Here is a 17,559-nt window from a genome sequence, read left to right on the forward strand (position 1 = left end):
TAACACGGTACGACAAGTTGTCTTACTTATAAATGGCCTTCTCAACAGGATTAATCTTGAACATTTTAATTCCATAAACAATATGGTAATCTTAATGTTAATGTGCAGAAATACAACCTCGAATTAATACTCTTAATCATATATTTTTCCGTCATTTAAATCTGATGTATAATTAGTGTACTTTTATTAAACGTTTTTATCAGTCAGACTGAGTACTGAAGCACACTGTGTCTACACAAATTGTGCTGGAAGGAAATATTTTGTTTAAAGTACTTTACAACTATTGCTCGGACTATGTGTCTTTTTGTTTGTATGACTGGCACGTATGTTACTTCACTAACTCCTGACAATATTGATGCACCCAAAGAATAATTTGATCAAAAACAGAGGGAAAACTTGATAAGAGTGGTTTCATCAAAAATGCCTGTCTATTTAAAAAAAAAACGAACTCATATAAATGAATACTGAAATAAATAACATTTCAAATGAAAGTTTTTACACTGCATTTTTTCCCATTTTCATTGTAGTTAGTATTGTTAATCCCTATTTACCGAAATCTGAATTTAAGAAAGGGATGCGGACGTTTTAAAAAGAAACATTGCAGGAAGTCAAAGTTACCAATCCGACAATAAGGCAAGATCGTAAAGTTCTCTTTTTTGATATGTTACAGGTACGATTTATATTTTAATCTGGTATATAGATAGAGATACATGGTAAAATCCGTTTCATATGCCGTATCATCCAGAGGTACCGACATTAGCCAGAGGACGAAATTGCCTTGCATTGCACTGAGTGTCACTGGTCCGTTGCTCCGCCCCCCACCCCCCAACAACGTTTTAAGCTTTCATGAAAAATCTAGTAACAGGTCTTACTCCTGTGGTAGGATTTCGTGAAGCTCTCGCTGTTCACTCTGAGGTCAGAGCAAAGACAAATGAATTTGTTTTTCTCGTACTTAAATTGGATCTGTTTTCAATCTGCTCTAAAAAAAAAACGCCGGTAGTCATCCTGCTCATCCTTGTCATCATTGTCTCGAACTCGACCCTTTAATTGCATGATACCATCCTCCAAGCGATCCATTATGGACACTGTGCATCTGCTAATTGGGAAATTACCGAGAAATGCCGCGAGAAATCCGAGTAGGGGGTGATAAAGGGGTGTGATAAAGGATCAATGCCTTATACATTTTTACAGATGAAAGCTTTGTCAGATATTCAAAACAGCTGTATTTAGTCTGAATAAGTTAACACCCCTCCCTCACGCACGTAGGATTACAAACTGATTTACTTGTAATTACTGCACATGTATACATGTATAGGAAACATAGATATCAATACAACATACAGTTTGGCAATTATTTATTTCACGTTTTGTAGCTGCAGTACATACATACGTATTTCCTACATCATAACATAGACACATGTACATAAAGAATAAAGTCTTATCCTGCAGGAGGAAGTGCAGTAGTTTTAATTGTTTATTTTCATTACTCATGTATTATATTTAATATACATAAAATGTAAAAAAGTGTATGTACAAAACGTTTTCTAGAAAGTTCATTTTACATGTACTTGTTAGATATCAGAATAATCTTGACATGTTACGATGATATGTAACAATGTGTACTGAATTAACAATGATAATACTGAATACAATAATTATTTCACTTTTCATTTCAATTAAATGTAAAAATGTACAAAATGTATTGAAGTTTGCATTCGGTCTGAGATTTTTTCCTTCCATAGAACTCTTATCACCATGTCCAGAACGTTGATTCTAGCCATAAGATATGTTACTAGTATCAAATTACCTTGACCCTCATTTCTTTTCGAGGTGAAAAAAAATGTTACAAATGTACTAATTTCTTGCAAAACAAGTTAGTGTCTCCTGAAAGCACTTATCAAAAAGAAGCATGCTTGGATATTGACTGTTCTGTGTATTGTGTCTCTGTATTTGTCTTATTTATATGTATGTACATGTTTGTATTTGTTTTTGTTGTCCTCTTGTACACCTACTGTGTCTGAGGCTATCAATAACGTCTTGTTATAACAATTACATGTCTCGTATAAGTTAGATGAGTTTATTTCACACATGAACACTTTGAATTGCAAGGAAGTGAATAATAAAGAATTATACTGAACAATGACTAAAGTTATTGCTTAAACTAGTAAATTTAGGCAAAATTGAATTAACACCCTCTCTCTATCTAGAAAACGTCATGTAAGTTGTCTGATTCGGAACTCTTCTCACAAGTTACATTTGATTTCTCCATAAAATTCACAGATTTTGCCTGAATGTTGTAGTTGACATGCTTTCCTTGCGATTCACTAAAAATAGAAATAGAAGAAAAAAACATTTGAAAGAATGGAACAATGTAATGGTGGATTTACAGATTCTGTACACAGCCAATTGCGATATTAGAAGCTTGCATATAGACTTTTGGACCTTATAAATAGAAGCTGATAAGAGAGCAATCAGACTTTATGGGGGTAATGAGGCAAAAAGTGGAATAGGCTTAGAACATTGTACATACTATCAACATCAATGATTTCGTGAAATGAACTTTGAACCAAAACAGACCTGTTAACAACACTTCTGGGGTCATTTGGCCTTAAAAGCTGGTTCATCGTTGTGATGTACTCAACTTGTAGTCTATGTCTGTCCTCATTTAGTTGCCTTAACTCCCTTTTTAAAATTTCATTTTCCTTCTTCAGGTCTTTGACGGTCATGTCCTGATTCAAGGCAGTAGAAACACTGAAAATTTAATTTAGAAAACTGCCTCTTAGTTCACAGAACTTCATTTGCGGCTGTTATAATGTAACAGATCAAACTTTCAGTTACATTTAAGGAAAATTATACAATTAACCTTTTAAAACATTTTGTACAAATCTATTTTCAGTTGATAGATTTTTCAATTTTGTTTCGTCAGATGTAATGTCGGGCGAACATACATGTACATGTATTTTCCAATTTAGATTTATAAGTCGCAGAACTTGATTTGGAGATAACTGGACCTTAATTGAAAAAAAAGTCTATAGTGTTCTAGCATAATAACTATATTGTTAAACTGCCATTCATACTTGTAGGTCAAAACTTCTTTGCAAATTAGTAAAATGTTAATTATTATTAAAAACAAATAATAGTTGTATATCTGTATAACTTTCATTACATCCTAAAAATGTCCGAACAGTGATACATTGTAGGTATGATCTACAAATATATACTAATATCCTATGTAAATGTTGTTATACACAAGTAAAATTATGCCTTCTGTGTATGTACTGTAGTCGTTAAGTGCTTGTATCTGTTAAAACATCACAACCATCCCTCAGTGTTTGAGATATTCGTTGTACATGTCTTGTAAACTGTACATATGAAAAGTTCTCACATTATACATAACATATAAACCATTTAAATTTATACCTAGAACTAGTATCCTCCCATTCTCTAAAGAGTACTCCAGCATTTGTTAAATTGTGACGCAGAGATTCATTTTCACTCTGTAAATCATTTATATTAATCTTCAGTAACTTCAATTCTTCATCTGCTCTTTCAGCCCTGAATTAATGAGCAATGAGAAGTATAAAAATGTGAAATTCTTTATATATTTATATTAGTAAGAGTAATCCCTCTTGCACCAATTCCTCCAACTTAAATTAACGTGAATTACAGTAACTGTTGTAAATGTTACTATAATGTCAATATGTAGTTACGTACATGTTTTGCATTGAATATAATAACATCTTCAAAAAAGACGGCTTGGACATGTCAAGTTTACAATTCGAATGGACGAAAGAAAGTTTATGTACATGACAGGTACCTGCGATAAAACACTTTCTCGTTCCGAACAATTTTTTCTTTGGTTTCGTCTAATTGCCACTGAAGCATTTTGATGCGACTTTGTAATTCTCTTCTGTTTTCTTTCATCATTTGAATAGTGCTATTATACCATAATCTATAATAAAAATTCGAACTTTAATTACGACTTACTTGCACATGTTGAAAATGAAGTCGATACTGCCAAATATATATGGTCATGTCGAAGTAAATTAAATACTATTATCTTTAAACTTAACTAAGTTAAAGATGTTTTATTTACTTATTTTAAAGTCTCATCAAAGGCATGTACTAATAAAATTAAGTTTTTTGACATCAAAACAACCTTCCCCGCTATAAAGTTCAAAGGGGTACAACTTCAACTTCAGTGGACCATAAAATTCTTGTTAATATACACAACAACATGTATCTGTCATGTACTAACTACATGCACATACAGTTGTACAAAGTTTCATGAAATTTGGTACAGTGTAGTTACCAAGGAGTTGAGATTACAAAAGTGTGACGGACAGACAGACAGACAGACAGAGCAAACACAATTTGTCTCCTTACATGTATCAAAGTGGGAGAGACATAGTTTACCAAATTATGAAAACAAACTTTAAGTGCGTTGCAGCCTAAGGCTCTGATCTTGATTGCTAATAAGTATTACGCACATATCCTGTTTGAATTCCTTGACTGCATGAGCTATCATTAGTATGCTTTCGTTGAACTCTTTCATGTTTGTACTTCCAAGAAATTCTGTTTCCCCAGTATTGGTATGGAAATCTTTAGTCACATTAACGTACAGTCTCGCTGCCATTGCCATCATGGAATGGGTTTCCTCTTGGAGTTCCCTGAATTTCAAGTACTAAAATATTCTTTTGTGCATATAATAGGATGGACAAAGCGATAAAAATATACTTTCTAGGGGGAAAAGTTTTAACGATTTTATGTGTGTCCTTATAAGGAAATATTTCTATTAGACAGCCAGTAGATCTGTGGGAGGGATTCGGCTAACGCCTCACCCTCCAACAGAATCTACTGACTGTCTTTATAATCATAGACAATAACCCGGGAGCTTTTATATTTAAGTAATGAGATGCTTCAAAACATGACCTGATTAGACAAAATGTAAAAACTGAATATTGTATCTAGTTACATAACCTTAGTGAATCATATAGGATAAAGTTGTAGATGTCATTAGAGTAACTCATATATATTTCTGGATGTTTCATATTTAACTACCGCGGGCCCGTTACACCCACTATTACGTCATATGTGGCAGCATCTGAAATCGATCTTTTCACCAAATTTCGGAAACTGTTTGCTTTTTGTCAAGGAAGGCTATTTATCGCCTAAACTTGACTTAAAGATCGTCTGCAAGTGGGATTCAACCGGAAGTGGGATATTGCCACATGGAACCGCCTAAATATTCCGCGGTCTGTTATCTATACCCTCCCCCTTTTTCCACCTTGCAAAGTTTACGTTAGTATATCGATCCGCCGCCGATCATTCAATTATCCACACTCCCGTGTAAAGTTTAATATGTGATGTTTTATTTTTCGTAAGATATGAAGGTATTATGACATCAAAGCTTTTGTAATATTTGTTGAATTACAATATTTCTATGATTATGTGCTTATACTATTTCATTTTTGTCTTAGCGAGCAGGACTATTTTTTCTAATTGATCTGACGCAGGTCAAACACGGTATCTCCAATAGCCGAAAACATGTCTCTTTTCCGAAAACTACATGGAAAAACCGAAAACTAGGTGTATATATCTGAAAACCTCAATAAAATATGTTTTTGTATTCAATTTGTATAATTGCTTCTTACATTATTTAAATATACAATTATGAAGTTTTTTTCGTAAAAGAGTAATCAAGGGAACTAAGGTAATAGCGGTAATCAAAAGATTGTAATCCAGGGACAAAGACCAGACATGGAAAACAGACATACTCAACAAAGAACATAAAGTAACTAAAATCATACATACAAAGTAACAAAAGCAAATGGGCAATTCGGACTCCACTAAAAACAGGGAGCATGGACCAGGTGCACTGGTAGGGTAAGATCCTCTGCTTTTCTAGAAACACCCGCCGTTTAAGAAAAAATGCTTTTATTTATATTTCAACATTTTCTAACTACCCAACGAGAGTCGATATGGCGTCGGAAGGACACGAGACTAATTTCAAAGTACTGACGCCATATTGATTATTACAGACTTTCGTTGGGTACATGTAGCAAGACAGTGATGGAATACTAATAAAAAAAATATTTGCAAGTGTGTTTAAATAACACAGTGAGCAATTATACCACCCAAAAACGTGTTTTATTGAGGTTTTCGGATTTTCAATCTGATTTTCCGTTACCACTGAGGTTTTTGGTTATTCGAGCAACCCGGTCAAACAATCACAAGAAGATGTCAGATTTTTTCCCTGCAATGTACTCAATGAGTTGTTAGTATATTGTTAATGTCTACGATTACAAGATGGGTCCTATAGGTTTGAAAGTGTTAATTTTTTGTCAATCTTACCAAGGAGTTAAGTATAGACTACTATCATGACTATAAATATCATTGATCTTACCCTGTTATTAAGAATGTTGGGAGCTTCTAATAATGGATTTTCGGAGCTGCAATGCTCTTTTTGTGATGTACAAAAATGTAAGTATAGTTTTAATGTTTATGATTACAGTAAGGGTGCAGAGGGTTAGCATACCTCCATTTTATGGGAAAATTTCTAATTTTCATGTGTAAAATTGACAAAAATGGCACCCCTTTTTTCTGAGGAACCAAAGCTGTCACCCCTCATTTTCAAAGTGTGTAGATCCGCCCCTGCCAGATGGGTCCTGAAGGTTTGAAAGTGTTCTAGTGTTGTTTGTAAATTACAGGTATTTTTGTAAACAATTTTGATAAAAAAATAATTTTACACATGCTAAGAATTTTTAAGTTGTTTTATATTTTATACATTTTGTACTTTTAAATACATGTACACGTATATCCTATATATATCATGTGTGTTTGATTTGATCCCAGGAATTTAAAATGCAAGCAATGTGTACATGTTCATGAATAAGCATACATGTAGCAAAACAATATGAAAGAGTAATCAAGGGAACCAAGGTTATAGCGGTAATAAAAATAATGCAATCCAAGGACAAAGACCAGACATGGAAAACAGACATACACAACAAAGAACATTAAGTAACTAAAATCATACATACAAAGTAACAAAAGTAAATGAGCAACTCGGACTCCACTAAAAACTGGGAGCATGGACCAGGTGTACCGGTAAGGTAAGCGTTCTCTGCTTTTCTTGAAACCCCCTCCGAGTTGCTCATAAAGTCAAGTCCGGGGTAGACAAACGAGGGAAGGAAAACCATGACCCGTTGAATAAATCAGTTCTCATGGTGCTGATGGATACACCATAACGATCCACGAGTTCATGATAACAACCATAAAACTTTTGTAGTGATGACTTCAGTCTTGTAGCAACATAACCCTGTTCCAGAAGCCTATTTGTTAGAGTTCTAGCGCGATACAAAAAGTCTGCGTAGTTTCGGCAAGCTCTGGCATAACGTATGTGTTGTGATATGAACACGCCATACGCAGGTGCTGAAGGGATGTTGCCACAGATGAAAGGAAAGTTGACAATTCTGAATGAAACGTCATCACGTTTGTCGTAAAGTTTGGTCAATAGTTTTCCTTTACCATCGATTTCTAAGTGTAGGTCAAGATATGAGGCTGACTTCACAGTGTCTGTAGTATCCTTTATCTCAAGTTCTTTTGGGTAGATGCGATGTATCAAATCCCCGAAATTAGGATTGTTTAAAAATAATACGTCATCTATATAGCGGAAACTGAGATTGAAGGATCTAGTCAAACGATATTTTTTCTTTCTGATCAGATCAGCTATAAAGTCAGCCTCATAAGAGTGAAGGAATATGTCAGCAAGTAAAGCACAATTTGTTCCCATTGGAATGCCGACCATTTGTTGAAAAACACGTCCACCACACTGGACAAATATGTTGTCGATTAAAAATTCCAGCATTTTGTAAACATCTTCCTCTGTATATTTGGAGGATGATTTGGAATTATTTCTTACAAAGTATGGGGAATCTCTACCAAGAACTATATATTTGTATCTAGGTGTACCATCTTTTTTGGAAAAACAACGATGCATAATGTTTTTAAGTCGGGATTTTAACTGAGTATGGGGAATAGAAGTATACAGTGTTGAAAATGAAGTATTTAAACAAGAAAATAAATACCCGAATCATGGAAATGTTAAATTAGTATGATTCAGAGCATAGACATAAACAATGTCTGTTTCAAAGGTAAGAATGAAAGGCAATATAACATGAAGTCATGCGACAAAGAAAAAATGTGGAGCAATTAAAATCTAATCTAAATTCGATTGGGATGAAATGAGGCCATGTGGCATATTTATCACATTCAGCAGTAGATCTATCAAAAAGGGGGATGTCTAGTAATTATTAAGTATTTATATGTAGCCAAACAAACCTTTAGGGCATAAAGAGTCCATGCTTATGACATGCCTGCTGGAAATTTTCCTAATCATGTTAAAAATGATTTGATGACATTTTGATTGTATAAGAAATTGTCCCATTCTGAAATTTTCAATCATTATCTTTGTGGCTGACCTGTGATTTGAATACCATATATCACAACACTAGACCTATATTTCATACTGTATATCACACCCCTAGACCTATTTCGCATACCCCTAGACTTATATTGCATAATGTACAAATGTATATCACACCCTAGACCAATAAGTTAGATACAGGAGTTTCATGACACATGAAAGACACAGTCAATTAGGTCACATATTCTATTTCCATGAAAGTGGGTTGAAAATGTGATGGATATCAAGGCACCCAAAAGTATATCTTTCTTAAGAGCTGATTTTCTGGGACATTCATACAGGTAAATGAAGGTATACATAAGTTTGTTCATATACTTCCAATGTACACAATGATTTAAAATTTTCAGAACTGGTGATACATTGTAGGTCTACTGTAAACATTGCTAGTGTAGAACAGTTGTCATATTTCTTAGCAAAATTTGCAGTTTACATTTGTATGTCTGTGAACAGGAAATTTATACTGAAAACTACAAAAATACATGTGCATGTACTCTAACTATGGATACTGGCATATTCAGTACAGTATTACCGGTAATTAAAGATTTCGTGCTTGAAATTATGATATTTGTAATATAATAATGCATGTGTCTAATTTGTTATTTACTTTACAGTGTGCCAATAATTGCTCATAAATAAATCAGCATACAGGCATGGATCCAGATATTTTGAAATGGGGTCCAGACATCATTATAAATCATCAGGTAACTAGAAACCAAACATGGGAGAAGCCCTAAAGCAATATCATTAGTAAACTTTCCGTTTTCTGTATTTAGAAGATTTTTGTCTAGTACATGAAATGACTTTTCATATATTGTTTTAAACTCACCACTTCAAACCACTTTAATGATCCCCATGGTTATGAGGGGATGTTGTTTTAACAATGACCACCTGTCAGCCAGGTGAAAAGTAACCTACTCTACTCTTACTCATGTTACCTGTTATTAACAGTTATTGAAATAAAAAATACTAATTTTTTTGTAAAGTTTGTTATGTTTTATTTAAGATTAATTTGAATTATTTTAGAGAAAGAAGTGTTTGTTTTTTCTTAGTTAATATAGCTGATAGAGATATTTTAAGGATAACATTTCAGAATATTAAAATGTAGTATATATTTATTGTATTATTATTTTATAATGTAAGACAGAAATTATAATGTAACAGAAATACTGTTTCCAAAATTTCAATCGACCAGTATTGACCGGGTGGCTTAAAAACCAGTAAAAATCTGGGACAATGATTACCGCCCAAACTCTATTTTTGCCTGATTTTGTACACAATTATATGTACATGAAAGAATATTTCTCATCAAGAGTAGGTTTCTGTACTTCCATATCATGTAGTTACAATACATGTATATTTTTATGCATTTACATTGTAACATATTGCATTTATAAAGTTTCACTAGATGTAGTGAGAAGAAAGCAAACGCAAAATGGACTATTTTTTGTGCTGGGACACTACTTGAGCATGAAACAAAGTAGTATTGATAATATTATGCATTTTATTAAAACAGATGATTACTCTTTAAAATGACTAAGTTTTTGATCGGTTTATATAGCTTGCAATTTGGTTACATGAATGTTTATGAAGTCTTCCTTGACTCAGTGCCTCAGCACTTTGATTTTGAACAATTATGCTATTTAATAATTTTCTTGAGAATTTGTCATTGTTTGTTATATTAGTCGAATTCTATTTTCTGAAAGCTAGATGATATTTCCGTGTTGTTTTATAATATGATTCTAGTACTTGACATTTGTCCAAATATATGTACATTGTATCTTCAGTGCTGCGGATAGGTAGCAAAATGTGCCTTAGTTTTCGAGTTTAGTGGGCATAGAGGGTATACGGCTATATCATATGTCAATGGAAAGATAAATCAATATAGTTTTTTTGAATATCACATTTCTCGATTCGATCTGCAAAATGGGCATTGCAAAATGAGTTTGAAGTTGCCAATATTCGCATATTTTAACTACTAATTATACTAAAATTGTAAAATACGAAACCACTTTTCGGACAACCTGTCCTGTTTCCGAACTGTTGGTACAACAGACAAGCACAAATATTATCTAAACTAACTTTTTTTTTACATGATCAATATTTTAAAAAGATTTTAAAGTTGATAAATAATAGTTTGACATAATTTTTTCAGTTATTCAATAATTGAGTATCCAATAATATTCATTTTGAGGAAAAAAAACAGGGAGAAGATTGGAACGAAGAACAGGATTTCCTTAACCAAGACAAAGCACCATAAATTACAAACAAAATATTCATAAGAATAACATTAAAATATTAATGAGCAACCCGGTCTTGATGCCAAAATAGTTTTAACGCTTTTGTCTGTTTTCCACATGTGCCCGTCGATCTGTTCTTATATACATACATATGATGTCATTCCGGATTTAAACGACTGAAGACAACTCTGACATTTCTTAAAAAATCATCTTGTATATGACGATGGAAAAATCGATACAAAGATTTTTTTTTTTTGGTAAATGGATTATTTCAAATAAAATCGATCTTTAATATCATATACACCGATCAAAAGTTTCTAATATATGAGTGGCTTATTACCAATCCATAGCCTTTACAGCATCTTCGCTAAGCAAGGATTACAGTCCTGCTTCCCCTTTGCGTGAAGCTATGGAGGGTGCAGAACCGTAAACCTTGGCTAGCGAAGATGCATTAACAATTGTATGTGGTAAATCCCAGATTAAGCATAATTTTGGTTGATATTTGTAGCATATAACCAATCAGATTAATTGGCTGTCCGAAAATTACAATTATGACATTGTATTGTACCTTGTCAAAAAAAAAGACAGAAGTGACGATATTTCTTAATATACTAATCAATTCAAAGCTTAAACCAATTTCCAAATCTGCTCTGTGTACATGTAAGTATGTTAACACCGAAAAAAGTTAGTTTATGACAACTTATAGACAATAATTAGCAAATGACAGATTGTACACCTGATAAACGTCTTTATTAGACATCATTTCTTTTTCTAATATTCTTGATCCGCCCCTGCCCTGGACAGTAATATTTCCTATAAACTTATATTCTAGAACAATTACATGTATGTGTCCTAATCATTTGGCGATTGAAGATAGAGTCTTTTTGAAAGTAAACAAAATTCTTAAAAGTTCCTTAACGACAGTTTTGTGCGTCGAAATCTTTAGAAGGAATCTGGTTTGTTTTTATTAACTCGTTTAGTATATTTCATTTAGAGAATATTGCATTACAGCTATTAGCCAGTCACTCAGTTAAAATAATGCCGAACGACATCATAAGACATTAATGTTGTGACGACATGTACATGTATGCACATGCTTCAAGTTCACAGTACATGTATCATCAAATTTATTATGAAATTCATCCCTTTCATTAACCCCCAAGTCGCATTACTTGTTTGAGAATCTCTTATTCATGGTTGAATCTGAAATTCAATCATATAAAGACAAATTCCCGGAAATTATGGTTTTTGAATGTTCAAAAATAAATCACAAAACCTTAAGTCCTTTCGCCAAAACGTAAGGGAACGTAAGATACATGTACTTTCGATGCTTTTAAACATGTGTCTCTGTTCATAAAACAGCCCGAAAACTGGACAAATTGTCCGGAAAAACATTCCGTATTATACAATATTGATATATTACAATCAGTAGTTCAAATATGTGAAAAATTTTAACTTCAAATTCATTTTGCAAAACTCATGTTACAGATCGAATCGAGAACGTTGTGTTGATTTTATTTGTTATTCAGTACACTCGTCAGAATATTTAGATATGATATATTTTTATATTCTACGGCGTCTTATTATCTCTAAATCATTGAAAATGCACTAAAATGCAACCACTTTTAGGGTCATTTTTTATTCAATGATAAAATAGTCAGCTTTTGCCAGAAAAAAAGTTCTTTCTACATTTTTTTTTAATTCTATACATGTGACCTTTACATGTTATCTGTTTCTCGATCCCTACAACGCACGATTTCAGTTAAGGAGGTAGACCTAAGGTAAGGGATATAACTCTTACAAATCATTGGAAAGTTTGTATTCGGCATTTTACATCAATTTCATGTAAGCATGAAAGTTAACTTGGATATATTCCAATATGTTTCAAATGAAAGCTTGAAAGGTTTTAGTGAAATTGAATGTGATACAAACATTTCACTGATTTCAAGAGTTATGTCCCTTACCCTAAGTCTACCTCCTAAAATTACTTATCGAGGTGTACTGGGGTCCATGGATCTTTGACCCCTTCTCTAATCAATCGAAAATAGCAGAAAATTGTACTGCTTTTCAGTTAGAAAAGAATGATATTCATAATTTATATTGATTTATCATTCCATTGTCAAATTAAAATTATAAAAATCCTTAGCAGTGCGCTGAAGTACTAGTATTTGCCTAGGGTTATTATTAATAAATAGATGAAGTAGCCAGTGAAATGTACTAGGTTTAACTGTGAAATAAAATTTATAATTAAAGATGATACTTGATTTTGATTTGATCCTGTCTCCATAGTTGATACAGACCGTTACAGTTGTTACATTCATAACTTGTATCGTCGTTACCATCACTGTCACTGGAATATAAAACTAGAGGCTCTTAAGAGACTGAATCGCTCACCTGGAGATTTTGAAATCGTGTAGTCGTATCATTTGATCTATTGGAAAAAAAGTTTATTATTTAATGAAGTGCCTAATACTTACTTCATCCTTGCTACCCACTGAGCCATACACACAAAAACAATGTTTGTACATATAAGAAGTCATTGCATAATCTAGTTTCATATATTGACACTTGTGATTTCAGATAATTTGAACTTTAAAATAAAATCACCAATACCAAAATAGCAAAGAAAATATAACAAGGGCAATAACACCCACATTTGTAATAATGGTCAACAGATTTTTACGAACATATTTCCATGTTTTTGACAGGTCGAAAATCTAAACATAACCCTTTTGCGAGATTCTCAGAGGGACAATCCTAGTACCAAGATTCATTCAATTCTGTCCAGTAGTTTCAGAGGAGAAGTTAGGGAAAAAAATGTCGACGACGACGGGCGCCAAGTGACGGCAATAGTGTACGAAATCCAGTAATAATCATGGAAGAATATTTGATGATCTGTAATCGTTTTGATGGCTAACAAATATAATACTCGTTGAATTACAGATACCGATATTGAAGTCATTTTATGATATGAATGTGATAGCAAGTTGAAGTAATAATTTTCGTATAACACTCCTTACTTTGTTCATTACTATGTCATTTTCTATGTAAAGGAAAATATATTGTAATGATCCCCGGTCACAATCTGATGAAAACTGGATCATACAAATGTACATGTATCTCTATCTCATTCGAGCATACATGTATGTGTAACAGATAATAGAAATGACGGCAAGATGTTATACAAAAAATTTTAAAGACCAAAATAGAAAAGATTTTTACATGGACTTGTTTGCATCCACCGGTGTTCGTAGTACAACCTCTCCTGTTTTGGAATCCCGAGTTGCATGCAGATTATGTCGGAAACTAGTTGGAGATGAAATTTGTAGCTCAGCTGCACTTTTTGTTGTATCTGCCTGATTTTCAGTTACACAGAGAACATCACCAGATCTAGAGTATCTATCAGGTCTAGCATGTAGATTGTGTTTAAAATCTTTTGGCTTGGAAATATTCATCCTTCTTCAACATAACGCTAAACATAAGGTCACAATCTGCAGTTAGAATCAACGTTCGGTAACTAAAAACATAGACAGCATTTAACAGACAAAAACAACAATGTAACACGAACAGTGGTCCACTGGGGGTCATTGTACAGAGTGAACATCAAAATACAACGGTTACAACAAGAAAATAGTCGATTCAAAGATTGCCACGGGTACTTGGGGTCGGCATTTCTTTTTCTCTTTGTTATAACAGCAAGTATTGTACCTATACTATTCATATGAAGTGTTCTGATGTATGGGGTGGGGTCAACTGCTACGTCCAATAAACCAGTCGACCCCCCATATATCAGAAAACTTCATATGGATAGTATAAGTGTAATATTTGCTGTTATAACACATAATTTCGGGTTTTTTTTTCTTTATCAAAACAAAAAAAACAAAAACAAAAAAAACTGACGGCAAGTACCTATGAAGAATACAGACTACTAATGCACACACAGAACGTATTGTATATACAGTAATTCATAATGGTTTGACAGACACAGCCTCCGAATGAAAAGTCCTTTGTTCTTTTTAAAGAAGGAAAGTTCTTGTTTTCAATTCATATTAGTGATGATCTATTAGTATGGCATGCCAAATTAAACAATACCCAGTTATCTACCTGTTAACAGACTGTAACTCACAATATCACCTGTAGATAACGGGATTTTGGTTTTATTTCGCGTTTCATAAGTTTCGGTCTGAATGTCATCTGAAGTATCTTCCCTGCTGAATGCACCAGGTGACGATGCAAATGGTCCAGTCAGCACCTGTCCAATACAAATACTGAACAAAATGTTGACAGGCCGCCTTTGCATGGTGTACATGAGATTTACACATCGATGAAATAAAATAAAATAAAATAAATAATTTTCATGAATTCAGGAGAAGAGACATCAGGTGACGATGCAACATTACAGACTGATATATCAGAAAGTTCTTCCAGTGTTTCATGTCAGAAAGTGAGGGTCACAAATTTGAGTAAAAATTAATATATATACGAAACACAATACCAATAATGAAATTTCACTCATTTTCCACTTTTTTTTATCATTTTGCTTATTTGACAAATGATCTGAAGTATGTAAAATATATTACACACTTCAAGATATGCATCCGCTCATGTTGTTTGTTTCTAATGTATAATGTGCGGTATTTGACCACAAGTTTCGCTCATGTCGTCTCTTTTAACTTTCTACATTTCATCGTTCCTAGTGCATATGGATGACCGACATCTAGTTACTATTCAAAACTATGTGTTTTACGTGTAAACGTGTACCAAATGCGTATAATTAAACGTATCAAGTGACATCATACATTTATTCGCATAATGTTTAGGTGATTATGACTTCTTACCTTTTGATCAAGAAAATAATTCTACATGTAAATTTAAATTTCCTCGTTCCATTGGAAATCCCAGTGACTCATTACTACTAAAAAAACTATGTAGTCCTTTTAAAACTAAAAATAGTTTATACTGTGTTAAAGTCTTCTGGGGTACCTTTTTGACATACAGTGTTTACAAGTAAAAATATTTTATTCTGAATTATATCTGGTATAAAGAATTGCAGCCATTGTGTTTCCGTTTTCTGGAGTATGTTCTTACATGTAAACATTTTGCTTATCTGGTATAAAGGACTGCAGCTTTGTTACTATGTTCACGCTTAGATTGTCCATTTGTACTTGAACATATTAATATAAACAGAGTATTCTCCCTTAATACTGTTACTTTTTCGTGCACGCAGGCGCGGATCCAAGGACGGACGTGCCGGACATACGCCCCCAAGAATTGAAAAAAAATGTGCGTAAAATCTTGGTTTTTAACAATTTGTACCCACAAAATTTTCTAATTTCTAAAAATTGTATGTACGCCCCCCCCCCCCCCAAATTGAGATCCTGTATCCGCCTCTGACACGATCGCTACTTCTTGTCCTTCCATGCACAAGGCGGTGAGAAAAGTAAATTGCAAAGAACTTAAATTCAAATTCAAATTCATTTTTTATTAATCCAATTATGGTTATTCAGGGAACATTTACATTCAACATTAATATCTATCAGATGAAATTACACAATAATACAATAGGTAGATATAACGCGTTGTATATTATTCATGTAGCTCAATACATGCAGTCTAGGCGAGATGAGATATCTTACAATTAAGAAAATTGGGTGTTTTAAGTTGTGAAAATTCTAACATTAAATTTGTCCAGTGACAAGGTGCAGAATTCTAGCTGTCTTGGATAGTCATAATAGTTTTCTTATTTTTCTTTTCTGGTTTAATCAAAGGACTTTTGTGAGAGTGTTGTCGGTCCACAATGGACATCATGGGTGGGGCTCAAGGATATACATGAGTCACTAGAACCATCACATTCCTCCTCGTGTCCTATGTCGACCAGTAATAATACAAAACAACATAGAACTGTAAACGTATGTTGTTAAAGGTATATGACATTGAGTATTTACGGTCTACAGAGGACATCAAGGGACGGTTCTAGGATATGAATCATTCGTCAGAATCATACTACGACATTGCATTCCTCCTCGTGTCCAGTGTAGACCAACTTTAAATACGACATGTCTACCTATTGGTTGGTTGTATTGGCTGTCCGCAAAAACGTAACACGTCCGAAAAATTAGAGTTACCGGCAACACTTAGAAATGCTATTCAAGAGATTTCAGAAAAGGGTTCTGTGCAACATTTTTTTCTATAATAGACCATACACGTATTTTAGTCGTGACTATCTCGCACATGTTTAAGTTTAGTTTAGATAATCCTGACGCCGATCCGTATTTTTTTCCAACGCCCACCCTTATCTAGTCGCCTCGATAAAAACTATATTTATTCAGTTGTGTAATGAATACTAGCATATAAAGAAAAAAAACAGCTTACTTGTTTAACGGGAAGTCCTAAGCCATATCCGTACAAGTGTTATAAATCCATGGTAACAGATCAATGACAATGCCTCGTAATCAAACAAATAGTAATGGCCAACACAAGGAAATTTGTGGTGGGGTTAATCTTGTTTTATAAAGCAATAACCTACCCCTTTAATACGTATGAGGTTAAAAATGAATCGAAACAACAAACACACAGTACAATTTACCCAATACTACTTTCAATTCTCCTTCATTGAACCTCAACATACAACATATAGACAGAATGAGATATCCAGTTAAGTTTGTTCGCAGTTACTAAAATCAAGCTCAGAGCATATTAAAGAGTGACGAAACCATCAAAACTACCAGGAAAAGGATCGGTCACTACAGTTCAAGTGGCCTTAGTTTGGTGTAACATGACCAAGAAAGAATACTGTACTGTAACACCAATTAACGACTTATTTTTACGTAATAG

General features: G+C 33.4%; 1 protein-coding gene across 8 annotated transcripts; it reads right to left on the reverse strand.

The window, feature by feature from the left end:
- Positions 1 to 1,340: 1,340 nt before the first annotated feature.
- On the reverse strand, positions 1,341 to 15,713 carry LOC148604238 (uncharacterized). 8 transcript variants are annotated; one of them, XM_088548217.1, is made up of 9 exons: positions 15,564 to 15,691; positions 14,852 to 14,977; positions 13,948 to 14,216; positions 12,986 to 13,075; positions 4,491 to 4,670; positions 3,818 to 3,952; positions 3,421 to 3,555; positions 2,578 to 2,751; positions 1,341 to 2,324 (listed from the first exon to the last, which is right to left on the reverse strand). In XM_088548217.1, exons 3-9 carry the CDS (start codon positions 14,178 to 14,180, stop codon positions 2,204 to 2,206), a joined length of 1,068 nt encoding a protein of 355 aa, XP_088404343.1. In that variant the 5' UTR covers positions 14,181 to 14,216; positions 14,852 to 14,977; positions 15,564 to 15,691; the 3' UTR covers positions 1,341 to 2,203. The 8 variants fall into 8 exon arrangements, with proteins under 8 accessions (XP_088404343.1, XP_088404345.1, XP_088404342.1 ...); XM_088548219.1 differs by having other exon boundaries at positions 13,948 to 14,197; positions 14,830 to 14,977; XM_088548216.1 differs by having other exon boundaries at positions 14,830 to 14,977.
- Between the last annotated feature and the right edge of the window lie 1,846 nt (positions 15,714 to 17,559).

Source organism: Perna viridis, chromosome 10 (genome assembly GCF_037379345.1).
Source record: "Perna viridis isolate PV_CMFRI_1.1 ecotype Kerala chromosome 10, ASM3737934v1, whole genome shotgun sequence".
Taxonomy (NCBI): Eukaryota; Metazoa; Mollusca; class Bivalvia; order Mytilida; family Mytilidae; genus Perna; species Perna viridis.